This window comes from Corylus avellana, chromosome ca3, assembly GCF_901000735.1.
Source record: "Corylus avellana chromosome ca3, CavTom2PMs-1.0".
NCBI lineage: Eukaryota > Viridiplantae > Streptophyta > Magnoliopsida > Fagales > Betulaceae > Corylus > Corylus avellana.
This window is the reverse complement of record NC_081543.1, coordinates 20,336,678-20,360,341: the sequence shown is the minus strand read 5'-3', so window position 1 is coordinate 20,360,341 and position 23,664 is coordinate 20,336,678. Positions and strand designations below refer to the sequence as shown.

Genomic DNA, 23,664 nt, shown 5'->3' with positions numbered 1-23,664 from the left:
CTTTCTAAGTTGTGGAATAATCAAGGAAGACACATTTAGTAGAACGTGGATCAAGTTTATCATAACGACCCAAATTATGAACATAGCAAACACACCTAAAAACCTTTAGTGGTAAGGCAAACGGGGGTGAAGAACAGTATAAGAGAGAATGAGGAGAAGCACCATCTAAGACTAAGGAGGGCATTCGATTAATGAGATAACAAGCAGTGAGAACAGTTCACTCCAAAAATGTTTGGGGACATGCAACATCCAATAAATGACGATTCTTGCTTTTAGCCACACCATTTTGTTGTGGAGTGTGAGCACACTAGGTTTGATGGATAATGCCTTTATTAAACAAATAAGAGGCAAAAAAACTAGATGTGTATTCTTTGGCATTATTAGAATGCAAAATACGGATTTTCTGAGTAAATTGCGAAAAATTCGGAAAACATAAAATAACTTTGAACGATTTTTCATTAAAAATAACCAAGTCATACGTAAAAAATCATCCACAAAGGTCACAAAATAATGAAATTTATTGGACGCAATATTCATAGGACCCCAATAATCAGAATGAACTAACTCGAGTAACAACTCTTGACAGAAAAGAAACACAACGGTGCTTACTAAGTTGACAAGCTTCGCAAAACACGAACAACTCATGACGAAGACTCGGAACTTGATGCTTCAATGTAGGAAGGGAAGGATGACCAAGATGACAATGCCACTGAAGAGCTAAGGTTGACGACTGTAATGCATGAGAGGAAGATGAAGGTGCAAGATCCAGATAATACAAGCCACCAACTTCATGCCCCATACCAATCATCCTCCTTGTCTTGAGATCCTGAAAAATGCACAAAGAAGGGTAAAAACTGACAACAATTAAGAGCTTTTCGTAATTTTACTAATGGATAACAAATTAAAAGTAAAACTAGGAACATGTAGAACCGACAATAACTCAATATCTAGACTTAGATGTGTATGGCCAGAGCCGGCTATGGTGGAGAGGGAACCATTAGCTAGGCTGACACTGTGGGGTGTATCAACATGATGATAATCAGAGAGAGAAGTGGACGAACCAATTCTATGTTCATTGGTGCCATAATTAATAATCCAGGGGTCGCAAGTGGAGGATAAAAGACAGTGAGATGCAGTACTTGACTAAGCAAGAGTAGCAATGGAAGTGTGGCCTGTTTATGAGCCAAGAACTGAGCATACTCATCTTTCGGAATGGAGATGGGATCATAATTTGGAGTAGGACTCGAACTAGTACGTGGTCCAGAAATAGCGGGAGAATCCTCCAAAGAAAAAGCCTGATTGGCAAAACCAGACGGTTTTCCGTGTAAATCCAAACAAAAATCCACATAATGATTACTACAAGCACAATGAGTACATTTGCGAGGCTCACAACTACTAGTTCAGCCACTGCCTTGAGAATCACGGCTGCCACGAAAACCACTACCACTGCGGCCGCCACGTCTGCCACGATAACTACCAGAGCTGCCACGGATAGTAACAAAAGCAGCGCGCTCACCAATACGCTCATAACTCAGCTGAGGTGAGGGCCATGATCAGAAAGAGTAGCATGCTAAATCCGAGAAAAAACCTCAGGAAGTGAGGGGAGGTCAAAACCACCCAAAATCTATGCACGAACTGACTCAAACTCGGGTTTCAAGCCAAGAAGAAACCAAACCACATCCACATCTTGACGTTGCTTTTCGTTTTTTTGCAGGTCCATCGAGAGTGGTTGGTTTTCTCTCATCAAGAGCACCTTATCCAATCTTCCCACTTATTTTTTGTCTCTGTTTCCTATCCCTGCATCTATGGCGAAGCGTATGGAGAAGATTCAACGTGATTTCTTATGGGGTGGGATTAATGATGATTTTAAGTTCCATTTGGTCAGTTGGAACAAGGTTAGTTCTCCGATCTCTGAGGGAGGTTTAGGGATCCGGAATTTGCGTGTGATGAACAAAGCTTTGTTGGGGAAATGGCTGTGGAGATTTGCTCATGAGAAAGAGGCTTGGTGGAGGAAGATTCTGGTTGCTAAGTACGGTGCGGTTTGGGGTGGTTGGCGTTCAAGGGATCCCAGTGGTTCGCATGGGATGGGGTTATCGAAGCACATTTGTAGGGGGTGGAGGTCGTTCCAATGTCACATTAGATTTGTCCTTGGTCTTGGGTCCAATATTAGGTTTTGGGAGGATATCTGGTGCGGTGACATGTCTCTCAAGGATGCTTTTCCTGGACTCTTCAATATTGCCACCAATAAGGATGCGTCTATTGCGGATAACAGGGAGTGTCTAAATGGCTCTGTGCAGTAGAATGTTTCCTTCATTTGCAGGGTTCATGATTGGGAAGTGGAGGTCTTGGCCTCTTTTTACACACTCTTGTATTTGCATTTGATGAGTGGGGAAGGGGAGGATAGGATGTGGTGGATCTCTTCTCGTAAAGGAAAATTTTGAGGTAAGATCTTATTACAGGATCCTTGCTTCTAAAAATCCCATCCCTTTGAGGAGTATTTGGCAAAATACTCATTTTAGACTCTCTCTTCTCTCTCTCGCCTGTGTCGGCACGTGGGGGGCGCGTGAGAGCTATTTCATGCTAGTGTTAGGTTGTGTCATGGCTAGTTCGAGGAGGTGGTCAGTGGAGTCCGAGGAGTTTGAGGTTTTGATTAAGGTGGGGGCAGCTGGGGTAAGGATTTTTTAGAGGAGTAATAGATTCAAAAGGTCCATTTTCATGAAAAAGGACGAGTTAGCGTGGATGGTGCGAATAGGTGAGGCACTGGTGGCTGTGGATAATTCAGAAGTTTTTTGGGATCAGTCTAGAGCTGGGTATCCTAGAATAATAGCTCAGAAATGTTCAAACAGGTATGGATGTTTTCTGACAGTGGAGGAATTTGATGGAAGGAGGTGCAGTTCAATCATCATTCCTGAAGGACGTCGTGGGTTTGGGTGGGATCGTTTCGTCGAGGAAATGCGAGTGGCAAACTCGTCTCTCTGTGAGTCTTGAGGGGTAAGCGAGCATCGAGTATTCAGGGAAGACGAGAGATAAGGAGGTGAAGGAGCTATGCGGAAACACTGACAATGTCATCGAAGTCAATCAAGGATTGCTGCAATTCTTTCCAAGAACCGAAGGCCAGGGTGACTAGGGAGCCGAAAGATGACTTCGAACATAGGAAACAACAAGCTCAAGATTATGGCAGCAAAGCGGTGTTTCAGTCGAAGACCCATGATTCGGCGTCGGCTATCGGTGTTTTTGGGGTGGGTCCGACGAAGCTGCCCTTGCCGGCGAGGTCTGATACAGGTCCGGTAGAGGTTGGTAGGCACAGCGCGAAGAATGGAGGATGCATGGGGGCGCCGATAGGAGCTCTGGCGAGTCACAATTCATTGCCAGCAGGGCAGAAGGCGTCAACGTCAGCTTCTGTGCACTTGAAGGGACGGAAGGGAGTGGTGAACCATGCTGGGCAGACCTACTCTGCTGTACATCTCGAGCTCCTCAACGTTAGGGAGACTTTGAGATGTCTGAAACGGGAATGTGACGTGGGATTGATAAAACTTGATAGAGTATTCAAGCAGTTGGAGGGCAATGGGCTTGGGCAGGGAGATAAGAAAGATATAGGCCAGCAAAGTTCAGTTTGGAAAGGAAAGGAAAAGTGTGGGCTGAGCTCAAAGCCCAACAGCGAGATGAAGGTGAAAAATAAAGTAGTTTTTAAGCCCAAAGGATTGCTGACCTCAGGCGCGAGCTGCTTCAGTAGCCCAGGTAGAGTTGGACCGAAAGATATATGTCTTTCAGCTGAGGTGGCACTCAGGGAGGAGGCTGAGAAAAATTCGTTAGAGCTGAGACCACACTTGGCACAATCGGAGAACTCGTCGTTGCTGGCCGAGAAGGTTCTACCTGTGGGTGGGAGGGCTGGATCAGCGGAAGGTGGTATACTCACAGAGGTCTTCGGCACCTCTGCATGGGTTGGCGATGGGTTTATGGTCGGTGAGAAGCCAAGCAACAGAGTCTCCACCATTCCAGGGTTCGAGGCTCAGTCTACCGGAAGGGGAAAGGGTTTGTTGACTTATAGGAGAAGGAATTTTGGGCAGAAAAAATGGGACAATGCGTCGGTAGGCTCGATTGCGGCTTGTGGGCAGGGGAAAGGGGTTCTGGGGTCGAAGCCAGAATCATCCCAGAGGGTGCCGGAGATGCAAGGTTCCCTGGAAAATGCCCAGAGCCCGCCGATTTGTCCTGTGGAGACCAGAGAAGCTGGGGAAAGGGATTCTGGGGTCGAAGCCGGAATCAATCCAGAGGGTGCAGGGGATGCAATTTCGGCCGGAACATACCCAGAGCCCGCCGATGTGTACTGTGGAGACCGGAGATGTGGGGGCAGGTACGGGCGTGGGTACAGATCAATTCCTGGTGGAGATACCCTCTTGTCGGAATATAAGAATGGTAAGGGGGAGCTGTTCGCAGGAATTCTGTCGAGGGGAGGCAAGCAGTACGAGTCCGCAGTTTCTTGAGTGTAAAAAAGGAGTGGAGTGTATGTCGGCAATGGAGCCTTTCGGGCCTGGCTCTAGTTTGGAAGAGGAAAGTATCTCAGATTCTGTTGGGTTGGAGGATTTAGGGCCAGGGTTGATGTCTTCCAGTTGGGTAGTTAATAATTGCCTCAAATTCTGCCCTAAAATTGGTATTACCTGATGAAGGGAAGAAAGGGGAGTTGGAGTTTTTGTTCAACTCTATTGAAGCTTCTAGGATACAGGGTGATGCTGATTTGGGAGGCATCTCTGCCAATGTTCCAGCCCCAACAGGATTAAAGGAGCTCAAGGATTGTGAGAGGGGCACGCTGGTGGATCATGAAGCTTAACATAGTTGCATGGAATGTGAGAGGGTTGAATGCCCTCAAAAAAAGGTTGCGTATTAGGGGTCTATTGAAAGAGTGGAAAGTAGATGTAGTGTGTTTGATTGAGACAAAGATGGAGGTTATTTCCCAAGAGGTGGTTCATAGTCTTTGGGGAGGCCAACATGTGCGGTGGAAGTTTAAAGGGTCTAATGGCTTGTCGAGAGGGATGTTATTGATGCGGGATAGGAGGGTGGTGAAGTGTAAGGAGGAGTGTGTGGGGCATTTCTCCTTGGCTTGCTCTTTTCAAAATGTAGAGGACAATTGGGAGTGGGCTTTTGGGGGGGTGTATGGTCCGAATGAGGAAGGGGAGAGAAGGGCCCTTTGGGAAGAGTTGGCTGGTTTGATGAATGTGTGGGAGGTTCCTTGGTGCCTTGGAGGGGATTTTAATATCGTTCGGTTCCCTAGTGAGCGCTCCAGTGTTTCTTACTATTCCACTGGCATGATGGATTTCTCGAATTTCATCTCAGAGAACTTGGTGGACATGCCCTTGATGGGGGGTCAATTTACGTGGTCTAATAATCAAGAAAATGAGAGCTGGTCTAGAATTGACCGTTTCTTGATTTCCTCGGATTGGGAAGATCACTACCCTACAGTGTCACAAAGAAGACTTCAGCGCTTGATTTCCGATCACTTCCCTTTATTATTGGACTATGGGGCCCCTTGTGGAGGTAATAAGAGCTTTAAATTTGAAAATATATGGCTTAAAGCTAAAGGTTTTGTTGATAAGGTTAGTTCTTGGTGGGGGTCTTATTTGTTTGAGGGTTTACCTAGTTTTGTGCTTGCTAAGAAATTGAAATCTCTCAAATTGGATTTGAAAAAGTGGAATGAGGAGGTGTTTGGGGTCATTGGGAGAAAGAAAAAGGAGTTGTTGGGAGGTATTCAGGAGTTGGATGAGTTGGCAGAGGTAAGAGGGTTAGCCCAGGAGGAGAAGGTTCAAAAGGCAGATATGGTGAAAGAATTGGAGAACACCTTGCTATGTGAAGAAATTCATTGGCGCCAAAAATCGAGAACTTTGTGGCTCAAGGAGGGGGACCGCAATACTCGTTTCTTTCACAAGATGGCTAACTCTCATCGCAGGTTCAATCGTGTGGAAGTGCTGCGTATTAATGGCGTACTATCCGATGATCCAGCTGAGGTAAAAGATCACATTGTGAGGTATTATCAAAGCTTATACTCGGAACAAAGCACGTGGCGGCCTAGAACGGACAATCAACCTTTTTTGTCCATAGATGAGGAGGATAATAGGTGGTTAGAAAGAGATTTTGAGGAAAAGGAAGTTTGGGAGGTGGTTAAAGGCATGGATGGTGATAAGGCTCCGGGTTCGGATGGCTTCTCCATGACTTTTTTTCAAGCCTGCTGGGGTGTTGTCAAACACGATGTTATGGCGGCTTTTGCCGAGTTCCATCGTAGACGACAGTTGGTGAAGAGCTTGAATGCAAATTTTATTTCCTTGATCCCAAAAAAGGCAGATGCGGTGGAGATGAAGGACTTTCGGCCCATTAGCTTGGTGGGAGGGGTGTACAAAATTGTATCTAAGGTTCTTGCAATCAGGATGAGAACTGTGTTGGGTAAGATCATATCATACTCTCAAAATGCTTTTATTGGGGGGTCGCCAAATCCTAGATTTTGTTCTTATTGCAAATGAAAGTGTGGATAGTCGCATGAAGTCAAGGGTGCCAGGTGTTCTTTGCAAATTAGACTTGGAGAAGGCCTACGACCATGTGAATTGGGACTTTGTCTTGTATTTGCTGCATAGGTGTGGTTTTGGCGAGAGGTGGAGGGCGTGGATAGAGTGGTGTATTACGTCGGTAAGATTTTCCATTCTTGTGAATGGTTCTCCGGAAGGTTTCTTCAATAGCTCGAGGGGAATTCGGCAAGGGGACCCTCTTTCTCCGTTACTTTTTGTGCTTGTTATGGAGGCTTTGAGTAAGATGGTGAATGCGACGGTTGACCGAGGCTTTTTGACTGGTTTCTCGGTGGGAAATAGGGTGTTATCGGAGTGAGTGGTCTCTCACTCTTTATTTATTGATGACACTTTGATCTTTTGTGAAGCTTCTATCGAGCAAATCCGGTATGTGCGTCTCATTCTCTTATGTTTTGAAACCGTTTTGGGTTTGAGAGTGAATCTTAGAAAATCTAAAATTGTGGCTATTGGTGAGGTGGAGAACATATGGATTTTAGCTAATATCCTTAGGTGTAGTGTTGCTGATTTGCCGATGAAGTATTTGGGTCTCCCTCTTGGGGCGGGGTATAAGGATAAGGTTATGTGGAATGATGTGATCGAAAAAATGGAGCGTCAGATGGCAGGTTGGAAGAGAATGTATCTCTCTAAAGGAGGTCATTTAACTCTCATTAAGAGTACGCTCTCTAATCTTCCGACTTACTTTTTGTCTCTGTTTCCGATTCCTATGAGTGTAGCTAAAAGACTTGAGAAAGTTCAAAGAGATTTCTTATGGGGAGGGATGGGAGACGAGCCTCAGCTGCATCTTGTAAATTGGAATCAAGTCTGTCGTCCCCTTCGGTACGGTGGGCTTGGCATTCGTAAGTTGCATCAATTTAATCAAGCTCTCCTAGGTAAATGGCTTTGGAGATATGCGAATGAGAGCGAGGCTCTGTGGTATAAGGTTATCAAAGCTAAATATGAAGATCAGGAGGGTGGGTGGTGCACAAAGGAGGTTTCGGGTTCCCATGGTGTGGGCTTATGGAAGCACATTCGTCAAGGTTGGAATTTATTCGCCAAAGGTATTCGTTATGAGGTGGGGGTGGGTTCGAAAGTTCATTTTTGGCATGATATTTGGTGTGGGGTCTTCTCTTTGAAGCATGCTTTCCCGTCTTTGTTCAGCATAGCCAGACATAAAGAAGCTTGGGTGAAGAATAACTTTATTTGGAGGAATGGGGTTGTCAAGTGGAATGTCATTTTTGTGCGGTCAGTACAGGATTGGGAGATGGATTTGATTTCTTTTTCTTTGACCGGTTGTACTTGTGCAAGATATCCATAGGTTCTATGGATCGTATTCGATGGTCTTCGTCTAAGAAAGGCAAGTTCGAGGTTAAGTCTCTCTTCAAGGCATTGTCCAAATTTGACCATGAGGTGTTTCCCTGGAAGAGCATTTGGCGTACTAAGGTGCCTATGCGAGTGGCTTTCTTCGGGTGGACCACGGCCTTAGGCAAAATTTTGACTCACGACACTCTGCGGAAGAAGAACCTAATGGTAGTGGAGTAGTGTTGTAGGTGCCAGAAGAGTGAAGAGTCGGTCGATCATCTTCTTCTCCATTGCGAGATCGCAAGTACTCTTTGGCATACTATTTTTGATCGGTTTGGGATGCATTGGGTCATGCCTTGCAAGGTGAGGGGCTTGTTCGATTGCTGGTGGTTGGGAGGACATTCTCGAAGTGCGGTAGTGTGGAAGATGATCCCTCTGTGTCTTATGTGGTGTATTTGGAATGAAAAGAATGCTAGATGCTTTGAGGACTCAACTAGGACTATAGAGGAATTGACTCATTTTTTCTTCTTTACTTTGTATTCCTGGACAGCTGCTTGACTAGCTCCTATAGGGATTAGCTTCTCTGATTTCCTTTTTAATTTTTCTCCCTCTTAGGCGCTCTCTTTTATACTTCCCGTGTATGTGGGTTATGTCCCTCTATGCTCTTTTATATCATATTTACTTATCTAAAAAAAAAAAAGATCCCATCCCTTTCCCTTGGAAAAGTATTTGGCGGACTAAGGTTTCTTTGAGAGTGGCTTTTTTTGCTTGGACGGCCGCGCTTGGGAAGACTCTAACCTTGGATAATGTTCGGAAGAGAGGTATTGTTGTGATAAACCGTTGTTGCATGTGTGAATCAGATGGAGAGTCAGTTGATCATCTCTTTCTTCATTGTGGGGTTGCGCATATCTTGTGGAATGCCGTTTTCTCTCAGTTTGGTTTGTGTTGGGTGATGCCTAGCAGTGTCAGGGAGTTGTATGCTTCTTGGTGGGCGGGTGGCAAATCTTGTAGTGCTGTTGTGTGGAAGATGGTTCCTCTTTGCCTTATATGGTGCATCTGGATTGAGAGAAATGCTAGATGTTTCGAGGACTCGTCTAGGAACATTGAAGACCTTGTCCACTTTTTCTTATACATCCTTTTCAGTTGGACTGCTGGCTGGCTAGCGCCTTTAGTGATCAGTTTCCCTAACTTTCTTTTTATGTTCTCTTCTTCTTTTTCTCCCTCTTAATCGCTCTCTTGTGTATTCCCTGTATACTAGGGTTGCGCCCCTTTGCGCTTTTGTTTAATACATTTATTTACTGATCAAAAAACAAGTTCTTCTCTTTACAAAAGGCCACAACCTGATTGTAGTACTCATTGACAGTCTGAGCACCTTGTTCAAGCCCAAAATATTGTTTACACACCTCATAAATCCGAGTGATATTTCCAGTACCAGAATTCATATGACTAAGATGATCCTAAATATCCTGGCATTAGGCAGATAGATGCATGAGGATCCAATGTGTGACTCGATACTGTTCAACATAAGAGAGATAATTTGATTATCTTCTTGTTCCCAAAGGCTAGGAGCAGTGTCTTTAGGCATACCCGAAGTTAAGTGAGTAAACAAGTCCTTGCCTTTCAAAAAAACTTCAATAGACCGTGCCCAATAACTATAGTTCTTTCCATTCAGCTTCACATGAGTCATTGGAGCATTAACTAAGTCTCAGGTTTAGCAGCCATAATCTCAACAACAAAGAAGCGAAAGACTCCACCACAGAAATACAACAAATAAGTAACTGTAACAACCACTCAAAACTAATGGAAAAACCCACTGCAACAATGCTGGAAAAAGGGCAAAAACCAGCTCAAACCAATGCCAATCAGTAAAATAATGAGAAAGAGAGAGAAGCCAGTCGGAATACGGCTGAAAAAGCCAAAGAGGAACCTTCGCCAGAGACCATCCGAACTTGTCCGGGACAGGCAAACCAGGCCGGCAATACCAAAACCAGAAGCTAAGCATAACAGGAACCTTCGCTAGAGACCTACCGGAGGCTTGCCTGAAACATGCTGGCGTCCGATAGACCTCACCGACGATACCAACAACCATTGCTACAGACCCAAGCAACGACCACAAGGCAGCAACTATTGAACATGCTGGCCACCACCACAGAACACGCCAGCCACCATCTACCCCCAATCACGATTCACGGGCATTAAGCCCACTCAGAATTCCACGATTAGTAATACAGAGAGGAAAATATATATATATATATATATATATATATATATATGAAGGGAGGAAGAGGCAGGGTGGGAAGAGATGCGTTAGTAGTTATGGCTTTAATACCATGTTATAGGGTTTAGGGTTTGCATGAAAAGAGAACAAAAGAAGAGGCTCAATATTCACGTAGCCTCCTTCCTCTCTCTCTCTCTCTCTCTCTCACACACACACACACACAAGTATGAAATCCCTTATATATATACAAAGACCAAAATACCCACATAATATATTAGCCCTAATACTCTCCTCTAACAATAGCAAAAACTTTAGTCAAAAAAATTTAGACACTCAGCAACAGGCTAATAGGTATGAAATCCCCTATTTCCAACTTCCCAATCTTTTTAGGGATATATATATATATATATATATATATATATCTATATATTGTAACTTTGAATACAAAGACCAAAATACCCATATATATTGCCTTATAAAGTCTGGAAGGTTTAAAGGGCTTCTGGTCTGGGCCTTCTCTAAAGCCCAAGTTTGCTAGGCGTCTTAAGTCTAGGCAGATAGGCATTAAGGGCTTCGGGTTTGGGTCTTCCCAAAAGCCCAAACCCTGGGTGTCTTAAGCCTTCTCGTAAGGCGTAGGTGCTTCCGTCGATGGCTTCTCTCCCGGTGGGATCGTCCAAAGTGACCACGGAGTGGGTTCCTTCGTTAACTCCGAAGCTTGCGATGGTGCTTAGTGATGTTCTGCCAGTGTCTGTGGTTCGGCAGGGTGCGGCTGAGATCACGGACGTTGAGCTATGTTTCGGCGTTAGCTTTGGGGTTGCCGATGTTGGGTCTGGGTTTTCGTCAACGGTCCAGCAACTCTCTCCGGTGAGTATTCTTGCTTCTCCGTTGGTGGGCTCACAGGTGGAGGCTCCTGCATCTCAAGCGGTCGACTCTATCTCATCTGAGGTGGTTACTTGTCCGGCGAGCCCTCTATGTGCAGGGAAAGGGAGATTGTCTTTCTTGCGGCAACGGATCCTGTCGTTTCTTCGGCGTTGATGGAAGCTCAGGATCAGACTGTTCGGAACCCTTCTCGGGGTGGTGAAGGAGGCGTCCTTGTCTATTCAGGCTATGTCGAAGTTGGTGTTGATTTGGGTTCCCCGTCGAAGACTGTTTTGTTCCTGGAATCTTCTTAGGTTCGGCAGTTCGGTCCGGTGGGTACTTCCGTTTCCCCGATGAGGGATTATGCCTCCCCGGAGATAGTTGCTGAGGCTGCTTCTCCATCGGTGGCGAGTCCTCTGTCTTTCTCTTCCTCGGCAACGGAGGAAGCTCAAGGTAAGACTGATCGGATCTCTTCCCTGGTGAATGGTTTGATCAAACGGGGGTTGTTAGACCCGAGAGTGATTTGTCCTTCTTCGACTGTAGTGAAAGAGGCGTCCTCGTCTTCTCAGGGTTATAAGGTCTATAGTTCTAAGGGAGCAGCGAAGCTGTGTAGTGTTAAGGTCGATAGCTCTCGTGCGCCTTTGGCAATGGTCTGTGTCCCTTCGGAGGTAGCTCCTATCAAGGCTGATCGTATCCCTGCATTGGAAAAAGGGTTGCTTTGTCGGGGGTTTTTAGGATCTAGAAATGCTTCTCCTTCTCTGCCTGCGATGAAAGAGGCTTCATCGTCAGTTAAAGGTTCTAAGATTGTCGTCGAAGAATCATAGGTTTGTTCTTCTTCGAAGAAGCATGTGGCTGAATTGGGTTTGAGACTCAGTGAACCTTTTCCTCGCATGTCGGAGGGTGGTGCTCCAATCTACTCCTCTTTTTCCAAGTCTCAAATAGGGTATACCCGGAGAGTGAAGCAGAAGATTGCTCAGCAGGTGCATAAGAACAAGGAGTTGTTTGCCGAGGTTGTGGCGAACACTGCGAAGAAAGGGGGTCGAGAACTATACGGAGGTGGTACAAGATGCGGTGAAATTCGCCTCCATTATGGGATTGTCTTGTGGTGAAGGAGGTGACGAGAAAGGTCTTTTGAATCTTTTGTCGAATATTGAAGAGGAGTGGGAGCCCTACACCCCAAAGGTGAAAGGGAAGCGGGAACTCAATAATTTAGAATGCTCCATCAATTATGAGGCTAGAGGGAGACTTTCCCCGGAGTTGTGCCAGCGACGACGGAGTTGTGTCGGGACCAAAAATGCATTCTCCTTTCCTCCAGAGGTGCATTAGGGGTTTGGGTTTTATGGCTGGTGTTGAACTAGTGTGGGCTTTAGTCTTTGGTTCTGTTTCTTTGGTTTTACTGTTTGGCTTTGGCTACTTGTTTGGGTTTTTTGGGTTGTCTTTGGGTTTTAAGTTCGGCTATCTATGTATACTTTCTTATGTACCTAGAGGCTCATTGTGCTTTTTTTTTATATATAATATTATTTATCAAAAAAAAATAATAATAATTTAACGTGTTGGGCCTTATCTATTAAAAGGGAGTTTGAGCCCATATATGAGGGGAGTGTTAAAGTATTGATTAAATAATTAAATTTACCTATTCCAATAAGTTTAAGCTTTTGGGACAAGTGGTGATTTAACCAAAGGACCACCACACATGCCCCAAACAATACCGGCCGAAAGCTGCTCCATTTTAGTTTCTCGAAAAAACACTAAATCGGGCTTCCTATTTTCTAATAAGTTGCTAATGTCGAGCCTTTTCCCTGAATCGTTAATTCCTATAACATTCCACCTAATAATTTCCAAACTCATATTGAGGTTGAAGAAGACTTGCCATGACATTGAGAAGGAGAATGGGGTTTGGATGGATTTCTCGTGGAATCATAATTCACTGAACATGACAAATTAAGCAGGACCCTAACTCCTCTAACACCACTCCCTGTCTCCTTTTTGAAAGAGCCCGACTTTATGCCCCTTACATTTGGATTCAACTGCAAAGAACAACTCCGAAATCGCCTGTTCAAAACCTTCATATGAAACCCCCAAGAATTTTTCTAGCCCATAGATTCGTCTCTTGACCCATTCTGAGCACTCAATTTGGCATGCTCGAAAGGTTGTGGATTTGAAAGAGGGAACCTTGGGTAATATGAAGGACACCAAAGGAAGGGGCCACAGAACTTGGACTGAAGGGTTCAGGATATACTACAACAGTGTCCACTGGAAATTGGAGCACACACCTGCCCGACCCATTCTCTGAGCTATGTGTAACCACTGGTAAAGACTTACTTTCTCTTGTCTCTTAATTATTTGGGTTCCCACTAGCAAGTACAGCCACAGGGAGAAATTGACTATCACCATCTCGGAGAGAAAGCAAATCTGGCACTGGTATCATGTCATATTTAATTTACCTTTTCTTTTAATTTGTCATTATGTATCATAGAATGTGGACCAAAATGATTGGTTGTAAGATTACATTGAAAAACCTTTTCTTTTGTGCTTTCATTGTTAAGCCTTGAGCATAATTTGTTGGATGTTTCCACCGCCCCTAAGACCTGCATTTTACATTGTTGTATGTTTTTTACGCCTTTGTATTAGTTCTTGATGACCTTAGATGAGCAAAGTGAAAGTAAGTGGTTTAACATCTCACTTTTTTGACAGAATGCTGATTGGTATCTTTTGCATGCTTTCCTGTGTAGACAGGATGCTTTTGCAATCCTGGAGCATGTGCAAAATATCTTGGCTTGTCTCACTCAGATCTTCTTTCAAACGTTGAGGTATGTGTTATAGTTTTGGCTCATTTCTACCCATCTTTATATGATGATAAATGTTTCCTTGCCTAACAATTCCACTTTTGAGTTTAGGCTGGCCATGTTTGCTGGGATGACTATGATGTAGTTAATGGAAAACCAACGGGAGCTGTAAGAGTGTCCTTTGGTTATATGTCAACATATGAAGATGCCAAGGTAGATTTTGCTATCCCGAAAGCTATGCTCGAATTTTTAAGAACTCTTTCTCATGGTTCTGTATTTTCTTTCATTTTCCTAATGTCATGTGCCTACATATTCTAGGTAAATTATACTGAGTATATTTCAAGCTTCATCCAATTGACAGAAGTTTCTTTGAAATTTCATAGATGGCTCACTTATTCTTTTTTTATTTTTTATTAAATAAAATTTCAATTGTTGGATTACATATTGTAGATGTAGGGGGGAACTAATCATAAATTTTTAAAATATCTATTGGGTCTTTCTTTTTCTGTCTTATTTTTCTTTGTTGTTATATATGCAGAAATTTATTGATTTCGTGAGAGGTTCCTTTGTATCATTACCAAATCAAATTGGATGTGGGTATCACTTTAGAGAAAGGTCCATCCCCTTTCCAGACAAAGGTTACCTTTTTTTATGCTGCTTCGTACTTTGCTCTGAATGAATTGAAATTAATTCAAATCCTAACCATCTTCTCCATCCAAGTGCCACTGTTCTTTCATTATCATTAAGTCCAAATGTCTATACTTAATTATGTTGTCACACTTGTGGGCTCTCTTATGCAGATAAGAAATGGTTTGCAGGTTTTATGGCCATTCTGGTCATGCTTATTCCCTACATGTCACACCACAGTTATTCTAGAGTCGAGCTTATTCTGCCAAAGTTCCTAATTGGGATGAAGCATCTTTTAGGATGTACATACAACTCGAAGGCATTTTGTGTCTTTTGGGTTCCTGAAGGTGACACTTAACACTTTAACATTATTAGAACAAGCTGAAATATAGGTAGTCATATCCTATCCACAATGTTAGTCTGGAAAAGTTTTTTTTTTTTTTTTTTTTTTTTTTAGAAAAAAAGAAAAACTTTACAATGGAATATCATCATAGGCAGTTCCGAGGCTTTTCAACTTGTTATAGTACCAAGTGTGACACCCCACATCGCCTGAAAAGGGGGATGTGCTTATATATATACTCACACCCTTCTTGATGCAACGCCTTTTAAAGCCGTGATAACCATGAACCTATCAGAACTCCACAATCAAACATGCTTATGCGAGAGTAGTACCAAGATAGATGGCTTCTTGGAAAGCCTGGTTCAAGGGAACCAAAAGCAGAAAATATTGTGTCGTTGGGGTGGGGTGTTACACCAAGATGAAGAGATATCTCTCTCTAATTCTCTCCTTGTTAGAAAAGAAATGATTAAATTTACTATTTCCTATCACCTAAGCTTTTGGGAGAAGTAGTTGTTTACATAGTATCAGCGACTAAGGTCATGAGTTGTAACATGTCTCTATCATTCACCTCTCATTTCAATTAAATATTTCATGTATTGGGCCTCACTTATTAAGGAAAAAATTTGAACCCACACGTAAAGGAAAAAGTTGGAATATAAATTAAATGATTAAATTTATTTCATCCTACGAGCATAAATGGTGGTTTATTTTGGGGTGCTCGGACATTTAGAGACTAAAGCCATTTAAGTTAGTTGGCAACGAGGTTTGTTTTCTCCTTCATTGCCTAAGGGAGGGCTAGGTGTCAATTGTACTGAATACCTCTCAATGTGAGGGTTGCTCGTATTATATAGAAAATTGTCTAGGTAATTACAGGCTGTATCTCAGTGATTACAACAATCTAGGGAAACCAATAAGGCAACTAAAATCTATCTATTAATTACAATATACTATAGCTATAATACAAGAACATGCCATAACTAGAAAGAATAATTATGGCTAAATATATATGGACCGTATCTCATTGACATCCCCCCTCAAATTGATGCTGGTCGATCAAGAAGCATCAATTTGCCCACAAGAAACTGATGACGTTGTCGTGTCATAGCCTTCGTGAAGACGTCAGCTATTTGGAGATCAGTGGAAACATGAGGAAGAGAGATAACACGAGTGTCCAAGGCTTCCCGAATAGAATGGCAGTCTACCTCAATATGCTTCGTACGTTCATGGTAAACAGGATTAGCAACTATTTGAATGGCACTAGTATTATCAGCATGAAGAGGAGTAGAATCAGTTTGAGAAAAACCAAGCTCAGCCAAAAGCCCACGAAGCCAGACAATCTCAGAACAAGCAGCAGACATTGCCCGGTATTCGGATTCAGTAGATGATTTAGAAACACGAGCTTGCTTCTTACTCTTCCAAGAAATCAAAGAATCACCAAGAAACATGCACCAACCTGTGACAGACCGCCGAGTGTCAGGACATCCTGCCCAATCCGCATCACTATAAGCAACAAGGCGAAGAGGAGAGCCAGTTGGAAAGAACAACCCACGGCCAGAAGAGCCCCGAAGATATCGAATGATACGCCGAACAGCAACTAAATGAAGATGGCGGGGAGTTTGCATAAACTGGCTAACCTGCTGGACAGCGAAGGAAATATCGGGCCGAGTAATAATCAAATAATTCAAGCTGCCTACCAACTGTCGAAACACAGTAGGATCAGAGAGAAGATCACCCTCCTCACTTCGATATTTCACATTAACCTCCATAGGAGTATTCACCGAAGAAGAATCTTGAAGACCAGCTAGACTAATCAAGTCCTGGGTATATTTGTGTTGATTCAAGAATATACCAAAAGAATCAGTGTGCACCTCCAACCCCAAAAAATACGTAAGAGGACCAAGGTCTTTCATATGAAAAGAGTCTTGAAGATTCCGCTTGAGATGTGCAATCAAACTGGAGTTGGTTCCCGTAATAACGATATCATCCACATACACAAGTAAAAGAACAATACCAGTCGGAGTCTTGCAAAGGAACAAAGAAGAATCATATTGGCTTTGGACAAAGGAGAAGCGAAGCAAAGTAGACCTGAATTTTTCAAACCATGCCTGGGGAGCCTGTTTTAAGCCATAGAGAGAACGCTTTAACTTACACACAGCGGTAGATGGAGAAGAAAAAAAAACCCCGGAGGAGGAGTCATGTAAATATCTTCTTTGAGATCACCATGAAGAAAAGCATTTTTAACATCCATCTGGTGAAGTGGCCAGCCTTGGGAGGCGGCAATAGAAATAATTGTACGCACTGTAGTCATCTTCGCGACCGGAGCAAATGTCTCCTCATAGTCTACCCCATATTCTTGCCTGTTCCCAAGAGCAACTAAGCGGGCCTTATACCGATCCAAAGTCCCATCAGAACGAAGCTTAATCGAGTAAACCCATTTACAACCAATGGCTTTAACATGAGAGGGGCAAGGAACCATGTCCCATGTTTGATTGTCCTGGAGAGCCCGAAGTTCCTCATCCATCGCTTTCCGCCAACATTCATATTTAACAGCCTCGGAAAAACATGTAGGAATGAAAATAGAAGATAAAGTAGCAGTAAACGAAGTGTGGGGAAAACCATACCTATCAGGAGGGCGTGATACCCTAGAAGATCGTCGAGGACCAAACTCATGAACTGTCTCAGATGGCGGATCAATCGGAGGAGTTGTCGGAACAGTTTCAGAAGAAGGGTCAGTCTCGGGAAGAGGCAAAGTTGGTAGACGTCGAGTATACACAATTCCAGGTTTGAACCGCTCAGGCAAAAGAGGCAATTCATCAAAACAAGGTAGAATACTAATCTCAGGCAATGATTCAACATGTGTAGAAAAGAAATATTGATGCTCAAAGAACACAACATTACGAGAGATACGAAATTTGTCAGAACCAGGATCATAACAAACATAACCTTTGTGAGAAACACTATAACCCATAAAGGCACATTTAACAGACTGAGCAGAAAGTTTGTGACGTTCATGAGCAGGTAAATGAACAAAACAAACACATCCAAAAGTATGCAGATTAAGATAGCTAGGATGCTGATGATACAAACGATAATAAGGAGAATCAAAATGCAAGACCTGAGAGGGCAGTCGATTAATTAAGTAAACTGCAGTAGATAATGCCTCAACCCAAAATTTAGAAGGAACACAGGACTCAAGTAATAAAGTACGAACAACATCCAAGAGATGGCGGTTCTTTCGTTCCGCCACCCCATTTTGCTGAGGAGTACAAGGACAAGAGCGCTGAGAGACAATTCCTTTGTGACGTAAGAAATCATGAAGCTCGTGGGACATGTATTCTCCACCAGAATCAGACCTCAAAATCTTAATGCCTGTAGAAAATTGATTCTCAATATATGCTACAAAGGTCTGAAAAACAGACAGAACCTCAGATTTGGCCCTAAGAAAATAGACCCAAGTATATCGACTGAAATCATCTATGAATGTTACAAAATATTTATATCGAGCATGAGAAATGACAGGAGAAATGCCCCATACATCACTATGCACAACATCAAAGCATTTTGTAGCACGACTACCATGAGAAGAAAACGAAAGAGTTTTACTCTTACCAAGTTTGCATACAGAACAATCAAATGACAAATTTTGAGAAACTCGTTCTTTATTGCCTAACACACCAGAATTAAACATATGAGACAGAATAACAGAATTTGGATGACCCAAACGTTTGTGCCATACTTCGTTTGGGGTGTTAACTGTGCTACAAGCCAAAGATAAACAACTAGGAATTGAAAAATGCAGTGGAAATAGTCTGCCAACTTTAGGCCCCTTCGCGAGTATCTTCCCCGACACCTGATCCTGCACAAGACAACCATCACGAGAGAAATGGACATCACAGTTTTTTTCAACTAACTGGCCAACTGAAATAAGACTATTAGAAAGGCCAGGAGAGACATAAACATCTCTGAATGAAGGATTAATATCTCCTACTTCATTAATAGCTAAATGACTTCCATTAGCTACTTGAATATGAGATGAACCATGATATGGACGAACATTGCAAAGAGTATCAGACGATCTGGTCATATGATTGGATGCTGCAGAATCAATAAGCCAAGACTTAGACGAAATAGTACCATTACCTTGGAGCCCTAAGGCAGAGAAGGCTGACATAATCATCTGCTGGACCATTTCAGGAGTAAGAACAGCTGATCCGGCCGCAGAAGAAGAGGCTGAGGACATCACTGAAGCAGAAGAGGTGTTTACTGCAGCCTGATAGGCAGTAGCTTGACGATTCTGAGGCCGAGTGGGACATTCTTTGATAAAGTGGCCCGGTTTCTTACAGTAATTGCAAGATTTCTTTGCACAATTGGCCGCAATATGACCATATTCCTTACAGCTGAAACACTGGACCTTACGCATATCCTTACCCTTCCCTTTCCCATAGGCTGCATAGACTACTGGATTTGGGTTGGAATTGTGCTGGAATGTAGCCTGCGTGAAAAGACGCTGCTCCTCACGGAGTAATTCTCCAAAACAAACATCCAAAGATGGCGAAGGATCCCGATTCATTAAATTTGAGCGAGTAACCTCAAATTCAGGGCGTGATTTCATCAGGAATTGATCTCTCTTGCTCTGTTCATGAACAGCCTGAACAGCAGACAGAGATGCAGCAGGTACCTTCGCATAAACCATATCAGAAAATTCTCCCCACAAATTCTGAAAACCAGAAAAATACTCCGGAATGGAGAGATTGCCTTGAGTGTAATTAGCAATCTCATATTCCAGCTGAAAACAGCGTGCGGTATTATCCTGGTGATAAACCTTCAGCAAATACTCCCACATAGTCTTTGCAGTCTTATAGGGCCTCAGATTGAGCACAATAAGAGGATCAACAGACCCTAAGATCCAAGACATCACACGTGCATCCTTGACCTTCCACTTAGCCAAATCCTTAGCTTCCGTAGGAGCTGGATCATTACCGTCAAGCCCAAGTCCACTCAAGTCAAACAGCAATCTGCAACCCTGAACAGCAACAAAGCCCAAGCCCAGCAAGCCCAAAGTTACCAGCAACTCAGCAAGTCTAAGCCAATCAGCCCAGCAAGTCCAAGCCCAACAACGCCCAAGCCCAAAAACACAATTTCAGCAACTCAAATCAGCAAGTCCAAACCAATCAGCCCAGCAAGTCCAAGCCCAACAACACCCAAGCCCAAAACCACAATTTCAGCAACTCAAATTCAACAGCACCACAAGCAGAAATCTCGACAGCCCAACTCACCGGAAACTCCACGCTCACCACACCACGCCGACAGCCCAAATCTCCGATAGCCCAACTCGCCGGAAACACCACGCCGACTGCCCAAGTCGCCGATAACACCACGCCGACAGCCCACGTCGCACAGAATCTGCCGACAACCACCACAGATCGCCGGGAACACTCCAAGACTGCACAGAACTTGCCGACGACCACCACAGACCTTGCCGTCAACCACCAAGGATCCTCCACAAACCAAGAAACTGCCGAACAGCAGTTTAGAACCCACCAGAATGATCGACAACTCCCCTGAAATTATTGACCGCCACAAAAATACGACCCAGTCCCAACCCAAGCTTGACAATTCCTACAGCCCTCAACAGGTAACTGAAAACAACCCTAATTTAGATGATGGCTCTGATACCATGTCAATTGTACTGAATACCTCTCAATGTGAGGGTTGCTCGTATTATATAGAAAATTGTCTAGGTAATTACAGGCTGTATCTCAGTGATTACAGCAATCTAGGGAAACCAATAAGGCAACTAAAATCTATCTATTAATTACAATATATTGTAGCTATAATACAAGAACATGCCATAACTAGAAAGACTAATTATGGCTAAATATATATGGACCGTATCTCATTGACACTAGGGATTTGGAGCTTGCGTCTTTTTAATCAAGCTCTCTTGGGGAAATGGTTATGGAGATTTGCAAATGAGGCAGAAGCTTGGTCGAGAAGTATTTTGGTGGCAAAGTATGGGGTGGATTGGGGTGGTTGGCGTTCTAAAGTTCCTCGTGGAACGCATGGGGTGGGGTTATGGAAATACATTTGTGGGGTTTGGAGGTCGTTTCGGTGTCACTTCAGATTAGATCCTGGTTTGGGGGGGAAGGTCAAATTTTGGGAGGATTGTTGGTGTGGTGAGACGTCTCTCAAGGATGCCTTTCCAGGTCTTTTTAATATTGCTTGCAATAAGGATGCTTCCATTGCGGATATCCGGGAGTGTGTAAATGGGATGGTTCACTGGAATGTTACTTTCACCCGTAGTATTCATGATTGGGAGGAGATGGCCTTAGCCTCTTTCTTCTCGCTCTTGTACTCGTCTTCGATTCGGGGGGAAGGGGAGGACCGGATGTGGTGGATTCCTTCAAGAAAAGGGAAGTTTGAGGTACGCTCTTTTTATAGGATGCTTGCCTTTAAGGTGCCTAACCACTTTCAGTGGAAAAGCATTTGGCGCACCAAGGCTCCTTTGAGAGTGGTGTTTTTCACATGGGCGGCTGTCCTTGGGAAACCTCTCACGTTGGATAATGTTCGGAAGAGGTATCGTTGTGATTAATCGATGCTGTATGTGTGAGGCGGATGGGGAGTCTGTGGATCATCTCTTTCTTCATTGTGGGGTCGCACGCAAGTTGTGGGATGTTATCTTCTCTCGCTTTAACATGTGTTGGGTTATGCCTAGAAGCGTAAAGGAGATGTTTGCTAGTTGGTGGGCGGGCGGGAGAACGAATAGTGCTGTGGTATGGAAGATGGCTTCCCTTTGTCTTCTTTGGTGTCTTTGGAAGGAAAGGAATGCGAGATGCTTTGAGGATGTGTCGAGGAATCTTGAGAACCTTATTCACTTCTTTTTGTACACTTTATTCACATGGACTATAGGCTGGCTTGCTCCTTTAGTGATCAACTTTCCTGATTTTCTCTTTATGTTATCTTCTTCTTTTTCCCCTACTTAGTCGCTCTCTTGTATACTACCTGTGTACTTGGGTTGCGCCCATATGTACTCTTTAATGCATTATTACTTATCAAAAAAAAAAAATGGTGGTTTAACGCTCGTAACTACTTCTTAGTTGGTATTAGGGTTCCAGTCGGACAGGTGGGCCACATTAAGCTCTAGTTTTTATACCCTTCGTATTAGAAGTAATAATTAATCTTGGTTGGTCCCATAAATTTGGTTGTACGTCTTATGGATGCAAATGTATATTTTTGAAATTGGCCAGACATTTTAGTTTTCTATCAATTGTTACATTAATACTAATAGCGGATGTAATACTTGCTTCTATATAACAAGACAATATGTTTCCAGAGTGGAAAGAAATCACAGTGGAGATGACAAAACAATCTTAATCTAAAATTAGTTAAGAATGTAAACCAAAGAAACTTTTTTTTTTTTTAGTCATAATACCCTTGGAACTTACAAATCTTTCTAATCAACATAATCCTTGAAAAATGTATTAAAGGGATGCATATTTGAAAACAACAAAATCACTTCTTGACTAGTAGAACCATAATAAAATTGATTGCAACACAGATGAGGTCAAAGAGAAAGGCATTTTGCGAATTGCCAAAACATTGAACTTTAAGTTAATATTTTATAGTGAAATTAGATTGGACGAGTGGACCGAACAAATCAACTTCAGTGCTAAGATATGCTTTGAGATGTCTAGAAGTCCGTAAAGACAATGGAATGTTAGTATGAATATTGTCTCGGTTTTTCTTTCAAAGATTAGCTTTTAGTACATGAAATCCTCCATGGCGTTTGGCTGATCGGAAGATGCTGTATTTGTCAAAGGGAGGCAGGTTGACCTTGATTAAAAGTACTTTGTCCAATTTTCCTATGTACTATTTGTCCTTGTTCCTCATTTCGATTGGTGTGGCAAAAAGGCTTTAAAAACTTCAAAGAGACTTTGTATGGGGAAGTATCAATGATGAGTTTAAGTTTCATTCAGTTAATTGGTCGAAAAATTGTTCTCCGAAGCTATCGGGTTGTTTGAGTGTAAGAAATTTGACTCAATTCAGCCATACTCTTTTGGGTAAATGGTTATGGCGTTATGTGACAGAGATGAAGGCTTTGTGGAGATTGGTGGTAGAAGCAAAATATGATAGCACGAGTCGAGGTTGGTGTTTAGGGGTGGGCAAAAACCCGCCCAACCCGCAAACCCACCCCGCCCCGCCTTGCCCGGGTTTTATGTTTTTTTTGCGGGTTCAGGTAGGATTCTTCCAACCCTAGCGGGGCGGGGCGGGGCGGGTTGCGGGTTTTAGGTGTTTTTTTCGGTGGGTAGCTGCCCTGCCCCGATCCACCCCGCATAAGTTTAAAAACTAAGAAACCCTAACCCTAATCTATTTAGCCTCTCTCTCTATTCTTCTGCCGCCGTCCCCTTTTCTCTCCCTCTCGCTCTTTCGTCTCCCTTGCTCTCTCTCCTCCTCTCGTCTGCTTCTCTCTCTAGTCTATGCTACCGCTCCACCTCCTCAGACCATTGCTACTGCGCTGCTCCCACCTCCACAGACCACGATCTTGTCGATCCAGGTTTTTTTTCTCTCTCTAGACCTCTTTCATGAATTATTCTTTGGTTTTCTTTTCCATTTTTTATAGGTTTGATGTACGGTTGTGTATGTTTGTTTGTTTCTCGGGGTTTTGTGTTTATAGGTTTGAATCGTTTGATGTAGGGTTGTGTTTGTTTCTCGGGGTTCTGAGAGGATCTGACGAAAAGACGAAAATGGAGGGGAAGAAAGAGGAAAAGAAAGAAGAGAAGCTGGTGGAGGAAAGAAATGAGAGGATCTGGAAAAGAACCCGCACAACCTGCAATACCCGTCTTGATCCGCCCCACCCCGCCCCGCAATACCTGAACCCGCGCGGATATTGTTACTTGTGCTCGGGTGGCGGGTTGGGGAAAAGGTCGATACCCGCCCAACCCCGACCCGTGCCCACCCCTATTGGTGTTCTAAGGAGGTGATGGGATCGTT

At 43.4% G+C, this 23,664-nt stretch overlaps 2 protein-coding genes across 10 annotated transcripts in view; one reads left to right on the top strand and one right to left on the bottom strand.

Annotated features, from left to right (window-relative positions):
- LOC132175743 (molybdenum cofactor sulfurase) overlaps positions 1–23,664 on the top strand; it is a 112,194-nt gene that overhangs the window by 74,644 nt on the left and 13,886 nt on the right. For 6 of the 9 annotated variants that reach the window (XR_009439457.1, XM_059587775.1, XM_059587773.1 and 3 more), the window contains exons 13-16: positions 13,653–13,730; positions 13,818–13,919; positions 14,245–14,344; positions 14,507–14,680. Coding sequence is in view for 8 of the 9 variants with exons in the window: in XM_059587775.1 (XP_059443758.1) it covers positions 13,653–13,730; positions 13,818–13,919; positions 14,245–14,344; positions 14,507–14,680 (454 nt within the window). In the remaining variant the exon portion in view is untranslated. The remainder of the gene's footprint in view (positions 1–13,652; positions 13,731–13,817; positions 13,920–14,244; positions 14,345–14,506; positions 14,681–23,664) is intronic. The other 3 variants (XM_059587778.1, XM_059587776.1, XM_059587774.1) reach the window with 2 other exon arrangements.
- Positions 18,046–19,606, bottom strand: LOC132175744 (uncharacterized). Its single transcript, XM_059587780.1, has 2 exons — positions 18,814–19,606; positions 18,046–18,529 (listed from the first exon to the last, which is right to left on the bottom strand). Exons 1-2 carry the CDS (start codon positions 19,586–19,588, stop codon positions 18,492–18,494), a joined length of 813 nt encoding a protein of 270 aa, XP_059443763.1. The 5' UTR covers positions 19,589–19,606; the 3' UTR covers positions 18,046–18,491.

What these genes read in the sequence shown, in the direction of transcription:
- LOC132175744 (XM_059587780.1), bottom strand. Translation starts at nt 19,588, where the DNA reads ATGTCTTGGATCTTAGGGTCTGTTGATCCTCTTATTGTGCTCAATCTG. An exon ending in CTCTGCCTTAGGGCTCCAAG is followed by an intron (nt 18,530 to 18,813) that starts GTAATGGTACTA and finishes TGTCTTGTGCAG; the next exon opens with GATCAGGTGTCGGGGAAGAT.